Source organism: Mus caroli, unplaced genomic scaffold (genome assembly GCF_978045245.1).
Source record: "Mus caroli unplaced genomic scaffold, Mus_caroli_1 scaffold_2, whole genome shotgun sequence".
Lineage (NCBI taxonomy): Eukaryota > Metazoa > Chordata > Mammalia > Rodentia > Muridae > Mus > Mus caroli.
This window is the reverse complement of record NW_028227257.1, coordinates 37,643,992-37,660,883: the sequence shown is the minus strand read 5'-3', so window position 1 is coordinate 37,660,883 and position 16,892 is coordinate 37,643,992. Positions and strand designations below refer to the sequence as shown.

Genomic DNA, 16,892 nt, shown 5'->3' with positions numbered 1-16,892 from the left:
AAGGGATGTTTACAGCCTGGGACTAAAAGGAGAGTCAGTGAGAAGACTATGAAATTGTCAAAGGCAAGGAATTGGGATGCCATTGCATCTACATTCCTGTCAAAAAAGGCAGAGGCAGCCACTACAATAATATGTCCTGAAAAGAAAAGGAACTGGGCTGGGAAATATTACTGAGAAGTCAAGTCAGATGGACAGGAAGAAAGGAACTTGAACATGATGCTCTATGGAAGCATGCTATCTGAGAGGGAGGCTGAGGCAGGAAAATGGCAAGTTCAAGACCTGTTGGGGCTGTCTTGAACAAAGGAAGGAGGCCAGCATCTTAGAGGAGAGAGTCAGGAAGACTACTGGGAAAGCATGCACGACTTATACAGGACTTCAGAAGTGAAGGCACAGAAGGTAGCGACAATAACTTTCTTCAGGCAGTTTTGCTCTAAAGGGAGATGAAAACCGGAATGTGCTGTGACTTAAGGGAAGGTTAACAGTTGGTGCCTTTTGTTTAAGTCAAAGCCAGTTGATGTCTAATGAAAGCAAGTGGCCCACCTCACCCCCTTACCTACCTTCCAGAGATGTTATTCTGTGTTCCAATAGAGATTCAACCTTAAAGTAACAACCATATGAAATGGACAAATGATATGCTAGAAAGTAAGAAAATGTCCTTGAATTGAGTATTTTATCTTTAAGTCTGTGACTGAATAACTGTAAGAAAATGTGTATATTGTCTTACCAGTTGTCCGATGACTTTACTATGTTCCTGCATCCTAATTTTACATTTTTCCTGCTAGAGGCTAATTACCTAACACTGTGGAGACCAAACATGAATCAAATCCCCACGGTTCTGATGAGCCCAGTAAGAGAGATCAGCTCTGAATGGCCTTAATTGGTACTATGAGGTGGACAGAGTCCTCCCTGTCCTTGGTCTCCATTCTATAACCTGGTGACATGATATCCCTGCATATCTCTGGGTGCCTTGTTCTGAGTGGTCCCTTTCTCCTGGACTACACTGCTGACAGCCACAGAGCCACTGGTGAGCTGGCCAGCCAAGTGAATTGGCAGCCTTTAGGCGTGTTGAGCTGAGCAAAAGCAAACTATAAAAATCACACACATCGAAGCACTTTGTAGAGACCTGCATGAGTACACGTTACTACATACCACAAATCAGAAACTGTATTCCATTCTCTGAGAATTGTGGAGGAAGCAAAATACTACTGGGCATGTTGGCAAACTACAGCCAACAAACAAGCCTTGCCCAGAGTTCATTGGCCTCTGTCTTATGTGAAGATGTATGCTTCATTACATATATATATATATATATATATGTAATATATATATATATATTAAAAAATGCATTACAACCCTCTGCTCCTGTAAGACCATTCGGTGTGTGAAGGACACTGACACCTTCATAGGCCAGTGGTGAGGGAGCCGTAGGGAAGGAAAAGCCACAGCCTGAAGTACTAAGCCTGAGGCATTCTTTCTGTTTTATAGATGGTGTCAACACCACCCCTGTGCCCAGTCCAGCTTTGGAAGACAAAGCTGAAGTCCACAAAGATGAAGGTACGCGTCCACATCTAAACTTCACAGGTCCTTAAAAGTAAACCATGCAGGGTTCGTTTATGCAGGAAACTAATGCAGCGAAAGTCTCTATTTTGAACACAAGGATCCCACCCACTCTGCTCCATGCCATATCGAGCCTCTTCAGAATTTATATATACATTTACATTTGTTCCTCTAAAAATAATGTTCGTAAAAATAAGAGCAGGCACAGAGAAAGTGTGGTTAGAGAAAAAAAAATGTTTATCTGAAACTCAAGAATTTGTCGATTCTGCTGTTTGTAACTAACTATTCCTAGGCATAAGTTTGAAAGCATGGCGTTGAGGACCACCTACCAGAGGCCCATGGCTTAAGGGAGAAATGTTTGAAAGGCATCCATACAAATCAACCTGAGGCAAGGCCACATTTCTCTGGACTATCCCTAAGAAGAAACTAATAATAATTAGGAGAAATTTTAACCAGTATAGAGATAAGTGCCACAAAACAGGGATGCAAATGCTTTCAAAAATATTAAAGGGAAATAAGATGGGTCATTTCCTCCTCTCCCTCCTGATTGGTGGGTAACTCTTCCCATTAGAAATAATATTTGATATCTGCCAGACTAGACTATTATGTTTGACCAAGTGGGTATCTTGTACAGCATATCATCTACATAGAACTTACATATGTACTTCCAATCTAATTCTTCAATCTGACCTGATACAAAAGCAGGCATACACCGCCGTGAAGACTCACTAGTCTTTTAATCTGCCGAGGAAATCAAAATAGTCTTGGAATTTTAGTACTCAATGGCATATATAATTCCATGTCCTATTTCCTGGTGAGTCTTTGTTTTAATACATGTAGTTGAGGGCAGTTGATAAGAGTATAAATAATTGGGTTATATGCTTGGGGCTTACTCCTAGTTCTGCTCCCAGTTACATAGCTAACCTTTGACAGATAATTAAAGAAGTGAACAAATGATTAGCAAGGAAATACATGCTGAACTTCTTGGTACTTCAGTTTTCCCTTCTGTAATGAGGGCAAGAGTAATGTCTATCTTCGGGCTGGGAGCAGGAAACAGTGGATCAAAGCACTTTCTGTGGACGATGAGGAGCTGAGGTCAGATTCCAAGCATCTAAGCCAGTGGCAGTGGCTCATGCCTGTAACCATAGCACTCAGGAGTCTGAGGCAAGAAGATTAAAAGGTCAAGGTCAGAATCATCTATAACTGCAAATTTGAGGCCAGTCTAGGGCTAGAGGAAACTGTCTCAAAAACTAGAAAATGATGAAAAAACAAAACCAAACAAAAGCTCCCTAAGTCCCAATGACCTATATATAAACACCCCCGAGATCCTAGGACTGAGATTGAGGGTAACAGATCACTAGGCTTGCTGCCTGCCAGGTGAGCTCCAGATTAGTCGAGAAACCCTGTCTCAAGAAAATAATCCAGAGAATGAGATAGGAGAGTGCTCCATGACATCCACCTGTGCACATACATATCACACAGACACACAGACACACACATGTACACATATACGCGCTCCGGATAATATCTACCTCACAAAATATCACAGCACAGGTTAGTTTCCTTGCAGTTTCTCTGGCTTTCATATAGAACAGACTTTTGAGACCAAGACAGATTATTAGAAAGTGACTTGTTTATCTCAGAGAGAGAGAGGGGGAGAGAGAGAGAGAGAGAGAGAGAGAGAGAGAGAGAGAGAGAGAGAGAGAGAGAGAGAGAGAGAGAGAGAGAGAGAGAGAGAGAGAGAGAGAGAGAGAGGAGGTTCCAGTGAACTCTCAGAAGAGATTGGTTCCAAATCACATTATGAAGATGAACCATAATGCAAGAGGATCCTGCCATAGATTCTGGTTGCTGGCTATCCTGGGAAGGGATGTGTGTGGTTTTGAGGAAAACAGTTCCTTTCTATTAGAGTAATTGTAGAAGCCAGAAATGGATGACATATGCAGGTACCTGGGAAAATAACTGTTCCTTCCCAGATCTGACTGGACCAACAGTGTCAAGGATACTGCTGTCATCTTGAATGATCCCCTTTTTTGTTTATTGCCAATTTTCAACTTTCCTTCATCCTATATAGGCCTATGTTCAGATATCTCTTATTTCAAAAATACTTGACACACCTAAAAATGTAATTCATATCAGAGTTCCTGAGAAACTAAGTCATTTTACAGAGATAGAAGATGGTACTTATTTTTAAACAAAAACCAAAAACCAAAACCAAAAACAACCCAGAAAAAACAAAAAGGATGTTTCATTTGTTAAGCTTATCATAAAACTGTAAAGGCATCTTGAGTTTGAACGACAGAGTGTAAGAAGTATGAGCGAGGAACAGTCTAATTTGAATGCTTCAAGCTGAGATTTCTTGCTGTTGAGTTGTTTAGCTGGGAGACATCACACCTTCATAAAACACGCTGCTTGTGATATTCTTGATGCTTTTAGGATCTCACACCGTTAATTGCTCATGCAAGGATCAATTATTTTTCAGAATACTTTTAGGATTTTTTTTCTTAAAATAAGACTTTTAATGGTGTTAACTCCATCAAAGAATTGTCATGTATCACAAACGTATGAGACTAAATATGAAGATTTAGGAGATTTTGTAGGAATTAAATTGTTAATTTCCATTAACTTTTTTATTTAGAAAACAAGTTTTGTGATCTATGTTAGTGTGTAATCTGGTTTAAATTAACCACATAAAGTAAATCACATAGGATGAGGATTTTGCCTCTATCTCCTGAAATAGCATTCATAGAAGGGCACTGTTTTTTTTTTTTTTAAAATGGATTATCCGTTCAGACTCAGTCGCTGATGCTTGCCAAGCTGTCATCACGATTGACAGATGCACAGTTTAGAATTAAGAAAAAAGAATTTTCCATTGAAATCATCCAAGATTGAGGTCAAGTTGAGGTTAAAAGGAAGTCATAAGTGTTCAGGATTCATTTCAAATCTTTTCTGTTATTAGCGTTCATGCAGAAATATCTGTCCTTAGTGACACCAGGGCTATTTCGGAACTCCACAGTCACAAGATCACTTATAGAAATGCTTATGACACTCTCCACTGTAAGTGGCAGAATATTTTCTGCTGATCAAAGGTCCTAAAGGAGCCCTGTTCTCTTGACTTTTTGGAGACTTCACTCCCAGAGGAGCATCTTTGTCAGGTCTTGGAATTGCTCCTGGTCTGGAATAGCCAGACTCTTGCTCCAGGGTGATACCCATGATGTTTGTGCCCAGCTCAGTTGTTTACAGTGCTGCTTGTCAGTTGGCTGGGTTTATATTTGTTAAGATTTTAGTCTATACTGGAAATTAGCATCTTCTAGAATATAGGAGTTGAAAACAAGCAAGCAAAATGAGGTGGCTATCTTTATTCCTGAAACAGAAGGGTTGTTTTGTTTTGTTTTGTTTTGTTTTGTTTTGTTTTATTTGTTTGTTTGCTTTTTTTTAACCAAACAGTTATGTGAAAGTTGAAAAAAAATTCAAGAAGTGTTAGAACCTAAGCATAGTCTACACTAGTGATTCTCTTACTGTAGACATACTTCCCACTGGGAACCAAGTCTGGGTGTTCTTACCACTTACCCCACGTAAATATGGACTGTGTAATTACTGTAGCAAGGCAAAACTGCTTAAAGATCACAGTAGGCTGTAGTCTCTACACCAAGAAAGACACCTGTTCCCAGTAAGTCCTTATGGCTGCTGAGTGGGCAGGACGTGAGCTGAGAGGCTAAGGGATGAAGAGGTGGGATATGCTAATGAACCGTTCATCCACACAGGGTAGGTTTGAGAGCCAGGACTGAGATGAAATGAGCTTCGAGATAAAGTTGGCCCTGGGAAATAGGTATCCGTGGCCTTTGATAGGCACTCTGAGATTATTTGCAAAATCAATTGAACGTGAACTTATCTGCTGAGAAATTGTCCCTTTACTGTTATGGATGCTCTTTCTTTTGTAAAACAGATTTTATACTTTACATTTTGAAAAACAAATTCTATTTGAGTTAGCGAACATGCAAGCAATCAGATGCAAGTCCATAAAACACAGGAGTCAAATGCAGTAATAAAGAATGCACTGGTTGAGACTTCTGAAGAGCCTAGGTTATTGTTAAATGTATAGTTGTCTCATTAGGTCAGGGGCACTCTCTCTTCTAGCTGTCGCCATGTTTTTCATGTCATCCTCACCCACTGCCAAGACACCTTACTGGGGAGCGGCTGGGGGCTATGCTGTGCAAACACATCCAGACTCACCTGCCTTATTATTTAATCAGTACCTAATTTGAATTTGAAGGTCAACTAGACCAAATCATAGGCTCATTAATATTAAAACCAAAATCAATTAATACCCAGGTGCACACCCGAGCTGTGTCCCTTTGGAACTCCATGAAAGTCACACTAATGCTGTTTGGCATTTATGAGGTAGGATGGCACCTGAGAAAGAAATTCTAAATCCTTAATCTAGTTTCAGACCTCATGGAGGTCAAAATGACTGGAGAAAAAGTAAAAGAAAAAGGGAAAGGAGAAGGAAAAAAGATAAAGGAAAAGGAAGGGAAAAAGAAAGAAAGCTGGAGGGAGATCAGCTAGGGTAACAGAGCCAAATAAGAACGGTGAGGTCGTGTTGAGAAGGTTGAGTGTAAAAGATGATTATTGGTGGTGCCATTATCACGGGTAGACTACCCAGCCATGCCAGCTCAAAATTGCTCTATTTCTCTCTTCCTTACCTAAATAGCTGCAGTAAGTAAAACATTGTGCCACCTAGGAAATTGCCTTACTCTCCACCTTAATATGAACTTTCTTAGTCCTTTTCCTGCCCTTACTAACCACCATCCCCTCCTGAGGGCTTCATCCCGATACCCATCACAGCAGAAGCAAATCTGTACCCTCCTCCAGGTCAGCATGTATAGAGGGTCTGAATGCGCATCAGTGCCTCTCAGATGCCCACTCTTGGACTGTCAGTCTTACTAAACATGGCTGGAAGGTGGCTGCCCTCTGGTCCTTCAGTGAAGGGGAAGGAACGGCGCAAACAACACCTGCCACCACTGCTTTATTTGTGCCTACAGTTTGTGGCCCTGTTTCTCAATAGGGAGCTCAGGCAAAAGGAGAAGAAGTGGGGACACTATGTTAATGTGACCCCCACAGGTGATACCTAAGTGAGCTTGCAGCATTTGTCTTTGTTTATAGAAAGGGCATGCATTCCTTTTAGAACATTGTTCCTACAGGAAAGGATGAAAACTAAGAGCATAAAATGATTTCCCCTTCAAGGATTAAATTGCAAACATTTTTTAAAAGTCTATTCTGTTGCTTCATTTAACAAAGGACCATGAATATTCTCTTGTGTCTTTAAATATGCCTCAGAGGCATATGACATTCTATCATCTGGTGTCCCACCATTTACACTGTCAGAGCCCTAACATTGAATTATTCAGTTGTTTACAGTTTTCTCCATTGTATGTGGCTCCATGCATGTGGCTTGTGGATTTTAGATGGTGTGTGTGTGTGTGTGTGTGTGTGTGGTGTATATGATCAGTTCTTCATCATAAATTTATGATCCTTTGGTGATTTACTAGGGAAACAGTTAAAATATCTTCCTTGTTTGTATATATTTTCTTATTTTTAAAAGCAAGACATAATTACTATATAAATAAGGAAAAGAAGAGAAAAATATAACCTACAATTTGAAGTCTGAAAAATTAGCATTTGTAAAATACTGATAAATAAACCTGAGATATTTTTCTCTGCATCCACGTACACTTATTAAGTTTTATTTCTTAGGCTATTCTACAATACATATCTGTTTGAAATTACCATTTAAACATGAACGTGGATTTGAAATTCCACTCCGATTTTTGATCCCTTAACTTTTTGTACCTTTATTTCCTAATAAATAAGCCCACTGTACTCACCTAATCTCCACTTTAATTGCTTCTTGGTTCTGTGTTACATTTTGAACAGGCCACAAACATTCCTTACCTCTCGTAAATATTAGATTATTTCTGCAAGAAAATGCTAATGAATAAAAAAATGTTTTGGTTTTTCAGTAACTTATGTAGTTACTTTTAAATGTATGTTCTTTGTAGCAAATTCAAACAATGCAAAGACAATGAATAATATAAAAAGCAATCTATTTACCCTGATATAATTAATATTTGCATTGGAGAACATTCTTTTGTATATCTCTGAATATTACAAATACACAATATTATATTAACAAAGTATACTACATAACATATAAAATATGATTTTAATGTAATTTTCTTTTGTTATGTATTTATTACCTACCAATTATTTTCAATGTAAAGGAAAAAAAAAACCCTAACCATTTAATCTTGGTTTTCAGTTTTCCAGGTCTAAATTTCATTTGTATATTGACTAAATGGTGTGATCACTGGCATGTTATTAAGTCTCTCTCTACCTCAACATCACCATATATTAAATAATAATGATAGCAGCACCTGTGTTATATAATACTATAATACTAGCATCCCACCCATCTGGAAAGTGAGACATTTTAACTATCATTAAATAAATGTTTGTTCATTTATAAACATTGTATTATATTCTCCATTTATTTTTGAATATCAGTTTGTTATGAGCAGCAAACTTTCATGAAAATCACTCTCAGTCTCTCTCTCTCTGTAGATCTAATTCATCCACTTTAAAGCCCAAATCATGGCTCATAGTTCAGCTGTATTATAATTTATTCAGCGATTCTCCTATGATGAGCAAGCACTTTCTTTCCATTTTATTGCCATACAAACAATGTTGCAATGGCTGCTCTTGCCCATAGATTGTCATATGCTGGTGCTTTTATTTGTATGGGAAAGATTCCAGGAATGTGAACAGTGCTTTCCGGAGTATGTGTTTTAATAGACATTGCCAAAAGGCTCTGCCTCTAAAGGCTGTAAGAAGCCATATTTCCATCAGCAATTGCTGTTTTGTTCTTTCTAACCTTTTCCAGCTGAATGGGTATAAAGCAACATGTCTTTGCTGTTTTTAAACACTAGTATTATCTCAACTTTTCAGGTAATAGATCCAGGACATTGAAAAAAAAAAAAAAAAAAAAAAACAGAATTTGAAAACCAAGCCTGCCTGAATCCAAATTCTATCTGCTATTCTGTCCCTCAAACCCAGCTTTGGGAGCCAGGAGGGGGCCTTCCTTCCTGATGGAGCAAGAGGCAAAGGGTGAGGAACAGGACGGGAGAGGAAGGGCAACCCAGGAACACTATTTCACGAGCAAAGTGCACAGAGCTCTGAAATAAGGCATCAGGGAGAAAGAGCAGTTTGCAGCTAGCTAACTAACTCGTTCCTCATTAAGACCCTGACACTATCGTGGTGTGAAAGTTATGATGGCATAGAGCATTCAGATCTGCTCCTCACAAGCAGACAGCCCAAGTCTTTTGCGTCATATTCAGGCTTCCTGTGCCTCCAGGTGTACCATTCTCTTCCTGTTACTTCCCCAGTGCATCATAGGCAGAAGTCTATGTGTTTGAGTTGTTCAGCATTCTGTAAAAACCCTGACTCCATTGTAAAGCCCACAGTCGGTCGCTATCCCACCCCTTCCTCCTCTCCCTTCGCTCTCCCTCCTTCCTTCCATTGTAGATTTTCTGCGCAAACATTTCAATGACAGCAGTTATCAACACACATATTTACCTTTCTCTGCTTCTTCCTGCCTCATTCCTCAATGCTAAACTACCCTGCTTCCTGTGCATTTGCTTATTGAACTTCAAAAACCCATGTTGCTCTGTCAATGTTAGACGTGCATGGCACGTCTAACCTACCTGGATATACATTGCATAAGAGTAGGCTTCAGACTTCATTGCTCAGATGCCCGCTACCAAGGCCCACACAGAGCAGTCAGTCACCAATGCTTATTTAATTTAAACAAGGAAAAGGAAATGATTGTACAATTCTGGTGATGAAACTCCAAGTGTTTCTTAGAGAATTTAATTGAGAACCATACATCAGAAGAGATACTTCCTATTAACTTTATAAATACGGGTGAAAAAATATCTGATTTTTTTCCTCAAGAGAATGAGCTGAGTGAAGACATAAAAACAGAATCTGCCACAGAGAGCGGGCAGTGCACAGCTCCTTTCACGGTGCTGTCCTGAAATATTGTTACTATTATTAAAGTATCTAATAGGAGAAGTTGTTTTTAATGACTATCTGATTTCTGAAACAAATTTTATTTTTCCTTCTTTCTCTTTCTTACTTTGTTTCTTTGTTTCTTCCTTCATTCCTTTTTGATTTATACTTCTTATTTATTTTTTATTCACTTTACATCCCAATGCCAGACACCATCTCCTCTCAGCCCACCCCTTTCCAAGCCCCTCCGGAAACCCTCCCCTCCCCTTCTCCTCTGAGTAGGGAGAGACAGCCCATGAGTACAGATCTACCCGGGGACATCAAGTCACTGAAAGACTAGGCACATCCTCTCCCACTGAGGCCAGACAAGGAAGCCCAGTTAGTGGAACAGGATCCACAGGCAATCAACAGAGTCAGGGACTCTAGCTGTTGGGGGCCTCCCAGGAAGAACAAGCAGCCCATCTGCCACACATGTCCAGCTCGTGTGGACTCCTTAGCTGGTGGTTCAGTCTCTGGGATTCTCCAAAGGCCCAGGCTAGTTAACTCTGTTGATCTTCAACACAACAAGGCAAATTACTGCCTAAGAATGGGATTCCAGATAGAGACAATGACTGTTTCAAATGGCAAGGCTTCCCCATCGAAAGCTCCATGAGAAGCAGTACTAGACTGAGTTTACATCTGCTTTGAGGATGAGTTGTTCGCTGAGGAGATCCTCACACTGTCAGTATTAACCATCAAACGTACCATACACAGGACCATATATGTAGGCCCTGGCTAAACCCAGTGAGTCACAAACAGCAATGCAAAAAGACATTACAGGAAAGTGGCTTCTTGGTAAGGGCTATTGTTCATGGGAGATAGAGGAAATAAGAGAGGCTGAGATGAGAGTGAAATCAAATATTGTATCATTTAGCACATCACAACATGTATCATTTACTTATATGAAGTTCTTAAAAAGGAAGTTAAAGGGTAAAACAAAATGATTCTTAATATTTTATAACTTCAAAGCTTTGAAGTTAGATCCATAAAACACTTCCATTCACATTGATTAGACTACGGTGAAGAAGAGTAAAGGGCCCATGATGTCTTTATTGTGAATATTACCATGATATCACATGTGTATTTTAAAAAAGGAAGGTTAGGCCATTCGTTTTGAAGTGAGGCAAAATGTTACCTGCCTGCTTCTTCCACACCTGATTTAACTGGAGAGAAGAGGGTGACATTCTTCACTCTCCTTCATTTGGGTGGTTTACTAAAGAGGTTGTGGGATTTGAAAGAGACCCTAATAAGAGGCACAGCATGTAGGACACCAGGAGGGTCCTAGTTAAACATATCTGGATGTCAACTCATTTCTCACTAAGTTCAAGAATTCATCCGCAGAGTAGAGGACCTGCCTCATATAATGGTCTTGTTGGTGCTAAGTCTGGTCCCTTGAAGCCTCCGCATTCTACTAAAGTTTACTTGGTTATCTGATGCTTCTCAGCACAAGATTTGCTTAGGGCTGTCAATGTGTTGAGTAGAATTAGCCAGACCATCAAACAGTGTTTGGTCTTGATGGGAGGCACCCAGCCTCCTCACCAAGGTGCCATGTTAGGATCGAGAAGTGTGAAAGGTAACAAGCCACACGCATCTCTGTTTGTTTGCAGACTCAGGTGCTCTTACACCCTAAAGGAGAATAAAGTAGACATGTTTAAAGTTTTTGATCTTAGTTGGCACATAATAATTATAAGCAGTTATGGTTCACAGCATTTTGGAACATGTGTATATCACATAATTATATGGCCACAAACAAAATAAACATTTTTCTTCTTTTGCTATCCTGGTTTTTATGGTGATGAGCCTCCCATCTTGTGTCCTAGCACTTGTATACTAGGCAAGCCGTGCACCTTTGCACCACAGCTCCTAGGAGAGGTGGTATTCCTGTTAAATACAGAATATCTGTTCATTTAGGCACGTCTGTTTGCCTGTGAGATATTTTTAGAGTAGGCCTCACACATGATTCTTTATTGAACTCAAACATTGGTGTGTGAGGTAAAAATCAATACTGTACTGACAGTGTGTTCTAGGAGGATCTAGAGTTCATTTTAAAACACAGACACTAAATTCCTTTTGGTGGTGAATTTGTACACACTACTTGCTATGGGTGAGACTAGTTGTTTAGATTTAGTTCATAGTGAGGGGTTTCTAATATGCTTTTCAAAATCTTTGGTTACATATATTCAAAATAGTTTAACTTTGATTATATGCTATTATGCCAAAAGTATGTTTATTTAATATTCATTAATTGTTAAATGGGAAACCAATATAATAACTTTACATTTATTAGCATTTATTATTTTCTTTACTAATTATCGTTGTTATAATATAGTAGTTAATTCAGCTACGTACTCCCTTGGATCATATTCTAAAGACCTAGGGAATGATATTTGAAACAAAATCTATCCTACACTAGGATATAAAGATTATCAATAGAGCTAGGATGTCTTTGTCTAACACAATGGTTTTATTCTAAATTTAAGTTCAAATGAATCTCAATTTATATAAGAAACTTTGTGATTCTTTTCTAATTTAGTGATGTAGGTTTTAAATTCCTTTAGACAAAATCTTTCAGTCTTTTGGAATTGCAATTTATTTGTGATTGAAATCACTGTATCTGTGTGACCTTGGTGACTATCTTAACTTGAGCCTCAGTTTTCTTTTGTGTAAAATATAAATAAGAATACTTATATAACATCCATAGATTTAATCAGCAAAGAATCAAAAATACTTGGGAAAAATGCCTCTTCACTGAACATGTACAGATTTTCCCCATGCCAATTTTCCTAAGCACTACAGTAGGGCAACTCTGTACGTAGATATGATTTGAAGTAAATGATAAGATGTGTTTACACTCCCTGAAAATGCTGCACTATTGTAAAGGAGTTGACCATTCACAAATTGTCAACCCAAAATCATCCTCCTCCAAGTGTTGAGAAAGGACATCACCACTACTGAAATGCTATGGAACTATTACAAGTATTAATGCCAGCACAAAGGACCACACTAGGACTAAGATTTATCTATCCACAAAATAAAGTACATAATGATGTTTCTGTCTACAAATTAAGATCATATCTCTCCTATTAAAAATGCTTGACTCCTTAAAGTATACTTTTTGCTATCCTTAGAGCCTAATCGTATCTGACTTATCACTTTCTTGTTAATTAGTGTGAAAATTTTGCTTGGAAGAACTCTTTAGAACAGTCCTAGGAGAGGCTGTGTTTTTTGCTAACCTGGATAAATACAGAACACCTGCCAACTGCTATCAGTCTGTTTTCTATGAAATACCCACCAAAGGAGCTTTGAGATTCTCAAACATTGTGTCTATTAAATTCAAACACTGTACATATTGAATTCAACCATTTTAGTGTTTGAATAAAAAAAATCAAGACTGTACTTAGAGGATCTTTGAGGAGGTGCTAGGGTTAATTTTGAGGTGATATATTCTTGTAGGTACATGTGGTAGAACTCTGCTAAAAACTTGACATTTCATAAGGAGACACACAACACACAAGGTCATGTTTTGATTAGACAAAAACATCAGGAAATACACACACACACACACACTCATATATATGTACATACATACATATCTGTGCATATATATGCAGATATATATGAATGAATGCATATATGTGTGTGCATACACACATATATGTGTATATACACATATTTATATTCTTTATGCATGATATATTTGTTAAATTCAGAGTCCACATGACACTGATCTTGCTTAGACATCCTCATGCCTAAAGATTATAGCATCCTTGAAGATGCTGGTAGATGTTCCTTAGTAAGAGAGTTCAGGAGTCAATTAGAACCTTTGGAAACTACAAAGTTAGGCAGTTTCGATGGCACTGCACTTCTCAGAACCCTTAGCATGTAACATGAATTGAGAATCTCAGAGAAAATTATGTATGTAACATTTGCTATGTTAAGTAATCAAACCCAATTATGAAATATTTTATGTATCATTTTTACTTTTATGGTAGAACATGATTATTGAGCATCCCAAAACATCATTGGTCAGCAACCCAGAAAATCAAAGATTATTGCTTAAAGTTTTTATTTTGTGATGTCATAGTATTATGATACAAAATAAGCAAAGGTACAAATTACTTTTGAAATGGTGGTTTTGAATTTATCCTCATTCAGTGGTGCTGGGGAACAATTCACAGGTGTTTCAGGAAGAGATTTTTCTGGTCCTAGCTCTCAATAATAGATGTGCACAGCATAAATGTGTTGCTGTCTCCTAAAGGTGTTTGATTTTCTTTTCTGCCACGTGTGTGTTTCTTTGGCATTGTGAGCAGGTACAGTGTGTGCACTTTGGTGTGTGGGCTTCTAGCGACATGAGGTGGATGTCAGGCGTCTTTCTCCAATACTTTCCACCTTTATTTTTTGAGGCAGGGTTTCTTACTGAACCTGAAAAGCATCAGTTTGCCTAGGCCAGCAGGCTAGTCAGTTTTGGGATGTATCTTTCTCCCTTCCACCATAACAGCACCATCCCAGGCTTTTACATATATTCTTGGGATACAAATTCATGTCCTTGTGCTTACACGACAGGCACATTACCAACCGTGCCATCTCCCCAGCCCAGGTCTCTCGGTTTTATTGTGACATTTGTTTGCACTTATTTATGGGGTGCTGTATGATAATTTAATACACATACATAATACTAATAATCAAATTCTGTAGCAAGCACTTCCATTTCCTTATTCCTCTACCATTAATCATCTCCATTTGTTAGCCACTTTAATGCTCTCCTAATGATTTTGAATACATCATAGATCATTATAACCAAATGTTACCGTACTATGAGCCCAAAAATAATTCCTCCTACGTGTCATTGGTGTCTTCTTCTGACTTTTTCTTTTCTTTCTCTCTCTGGTTCTCTGAATCTGTGAATATCATTCCTCAAGTTTATTTTCTGAGATAAATCCTTAGTGAAATACTTTAAAGCCATTTGCAAAGACAACATTTCTTAGTAATCATTGGAAGCACTTAATAGTAAATTTGTCTTCCTGTTTCATTTGGTCATAAGCCCAAAGTGAAGTGGAAAAGCAAACTGCTTGTTTTTCTCAGGTGGAAGGGACAGACAGGGCAGTGGCAGTCCTATAAAGTGTGTGTGTGTATGTGTGTGTGTGTGTGTGTGTGTGTGTGTGTATTCCCATATACATGCATGCTGCAAATAATGTACAAATCGTGTTTTGTTATCTTGTCTTGAGACCTTTGTTTTATATGGGGAAAGGCATCTTGACCTATGGATTATCATTCTCAAAAACATAAAAATAAAAGTCTAGAAGCAGGAAGCTCCTTCCACTTCAGCTTTCATACACACCCAAGGATGTTGTCCTTGGCAACCACATCCTTCCTTGACATGCTGTGAAACAGAGTCAGCTACTCCTCTCCAAGCATGTCTGCATTCTAGACACATAAAGAAACAGATACATCTGTCAGCCTCGACTTCACACTAGTCACTTAGGGTCTGAAGATAACTCTGAGCTCCAGGTCTTGACTTTCCCTGACTTTCCTACCTTCTGCCTTCTGCTATACGGAACTTCCTTCCAAAACAGAAGTACTAGTATATACTTGTCTAGAGAAGTTGAATACACAATGTAACTATCTAACAGAGATGTTTACCAGGGTCAGTAGGAGGAACACCAGATCAACCTAGGGGTATGGGCTGGAATATTGCTTCAACCCTATGTCTTTTAAACATTCTGTGTCCATGGTAGAATCCCCTCGGGAATTTTTTCCAGAGCAACCCCCAAAGTTAACAAAAATCATCAATATTATTCTCTGTACAGTGTCACCTTAATTTACAAATAAATTCTGCCATTTACACTAAGACCTTTCTCTCCACTCTGTAGACTCCTTCTAACCCAACAATCTCTCCTTTTCATAAAGCACAAAGAAATCTGACATCTGCTTGTGGTGCATATGGTAACCATATGTCCTAGGTTTTTTAGTGTGGTTCTAACTGGAAAGATTCTATCTTCTTATCAGACCATATAACATGATTTCTGAAAGGGAAAAAAATAGCTTCCTCCTAAGTAGAGGGTACCATTCTTTAGGAAACTATATTTGAATGTTGTCACACAAACATTTTGCCGGATTTTCAGGAGAAAAATAAAGGCAGTATTTAAAAAATTATAATTGTATTACTTTCCCTTAACCTCAAAACATCTCTGCTCTCATACCATGCTATTGTCCTAACTCAAAACTTTATTTTGAAGTTCTTCTGCAGGAATGAAATTATTGTGTCCTAAGTGTTTTACAAGCAGGTCCTTATTGAGTATACTTGAGGGGGAAAGTCCCTCCAAACAGCATCTTACTTAGTTCTTTCAGTAACTTTTTGAGGTAGAGTATGGACTGGTTAATGTCAGGTGCTATACTACAAAGGCCAAAAAAAGAATATTTTTTTTTACTACAAGTAAAATCCATAATGAAGGGACATTATGTTCCAGGAAGTTATTCAGAGATTCAGATTAATTGAGGCCCCTGATTTTTAACCAATGATCTCCAGAACTATCTTGAGTCTTGACAGACACCCAGTGAGCATTGGAAAAGGAGGTTTTTATAGGCAATCTTGAGAGTAGGACTTGTATCTACACCTTTCCCATCAGCCAGGATTCGGTCATGTGAGCCATATAGACCTTATAAGTGGCCTGAGTTTCTGAGTCTCCAAGTGCTTCTTTCTTCCTGTGATGCTAGAAGAAGGGTCATGGACTTGGTGAACACATATTAAGTCTGTTTCAGAGCTGAGTGGTGGTATAGTTTTTGCTCTACTACAAATGCTTGAGTAGGGTGGGGTGACACAGTCACATTTGACTTGAAGGCTAAAGAATAGATTGAAAAGAGATTAAGGTGAGAAAAATATGAAGCCAGTTTTGTTTCAGTTGAGATTTCCTTTTTCTTTAGTCATTGATCTGCCCTGAATTAAGAAACACACATAGACACTCCTTCCTCTTCCTTTTTCCCTCCCTCCCCTCCTCTATGTCTGTGATCCCCATCACCAAACAATCATATGTTTAGATTTTTACCTGCTCTGGGTTTATAGCAGACCCATTCTTCCCTTTTATTGTGTTTTAATTATTTGCATTGTTTTCTTGTCCCACAATTATATTCAAGTCACTTCCCTCAGCAGTGCTACATGTGACAAAGGATCATACTCTTTATGTAAGCTAATAAATGAAGTTTGGACAGAACTGAAGCCACACCAAGTCCTGGCA

At 38.5% G+C, this 16,892-nt stretch overlaps 1 protein-coding gene across 9 annotated transcripts in view; it reads left to right on the top strand.

Moving 5' to 3' along the window:
- The window catches only part of Macrod2 (mono-ADP ribosylhydrolase 2), a 2,026,591-nt gene that overhangs the window by 1,897,635 nt on the left and 112,064 nt on the right, over window positions 1-16,892 (top strand). For all 9 annotated transcript variants that reach the window (XM_085833735.1, XM_029471909.2, XM_029471907.2 and 6 more), the window contains exon 13: window positions 1,486-1,554. In XM_085833735.1, the coding sequence (XP_085689861.1) occupies window positions 1,486-1,554 (69 nt within the window). The remainder of the gene's footprint in view (window positions 1-1,485; window positions 1,555-16,892) is intronic.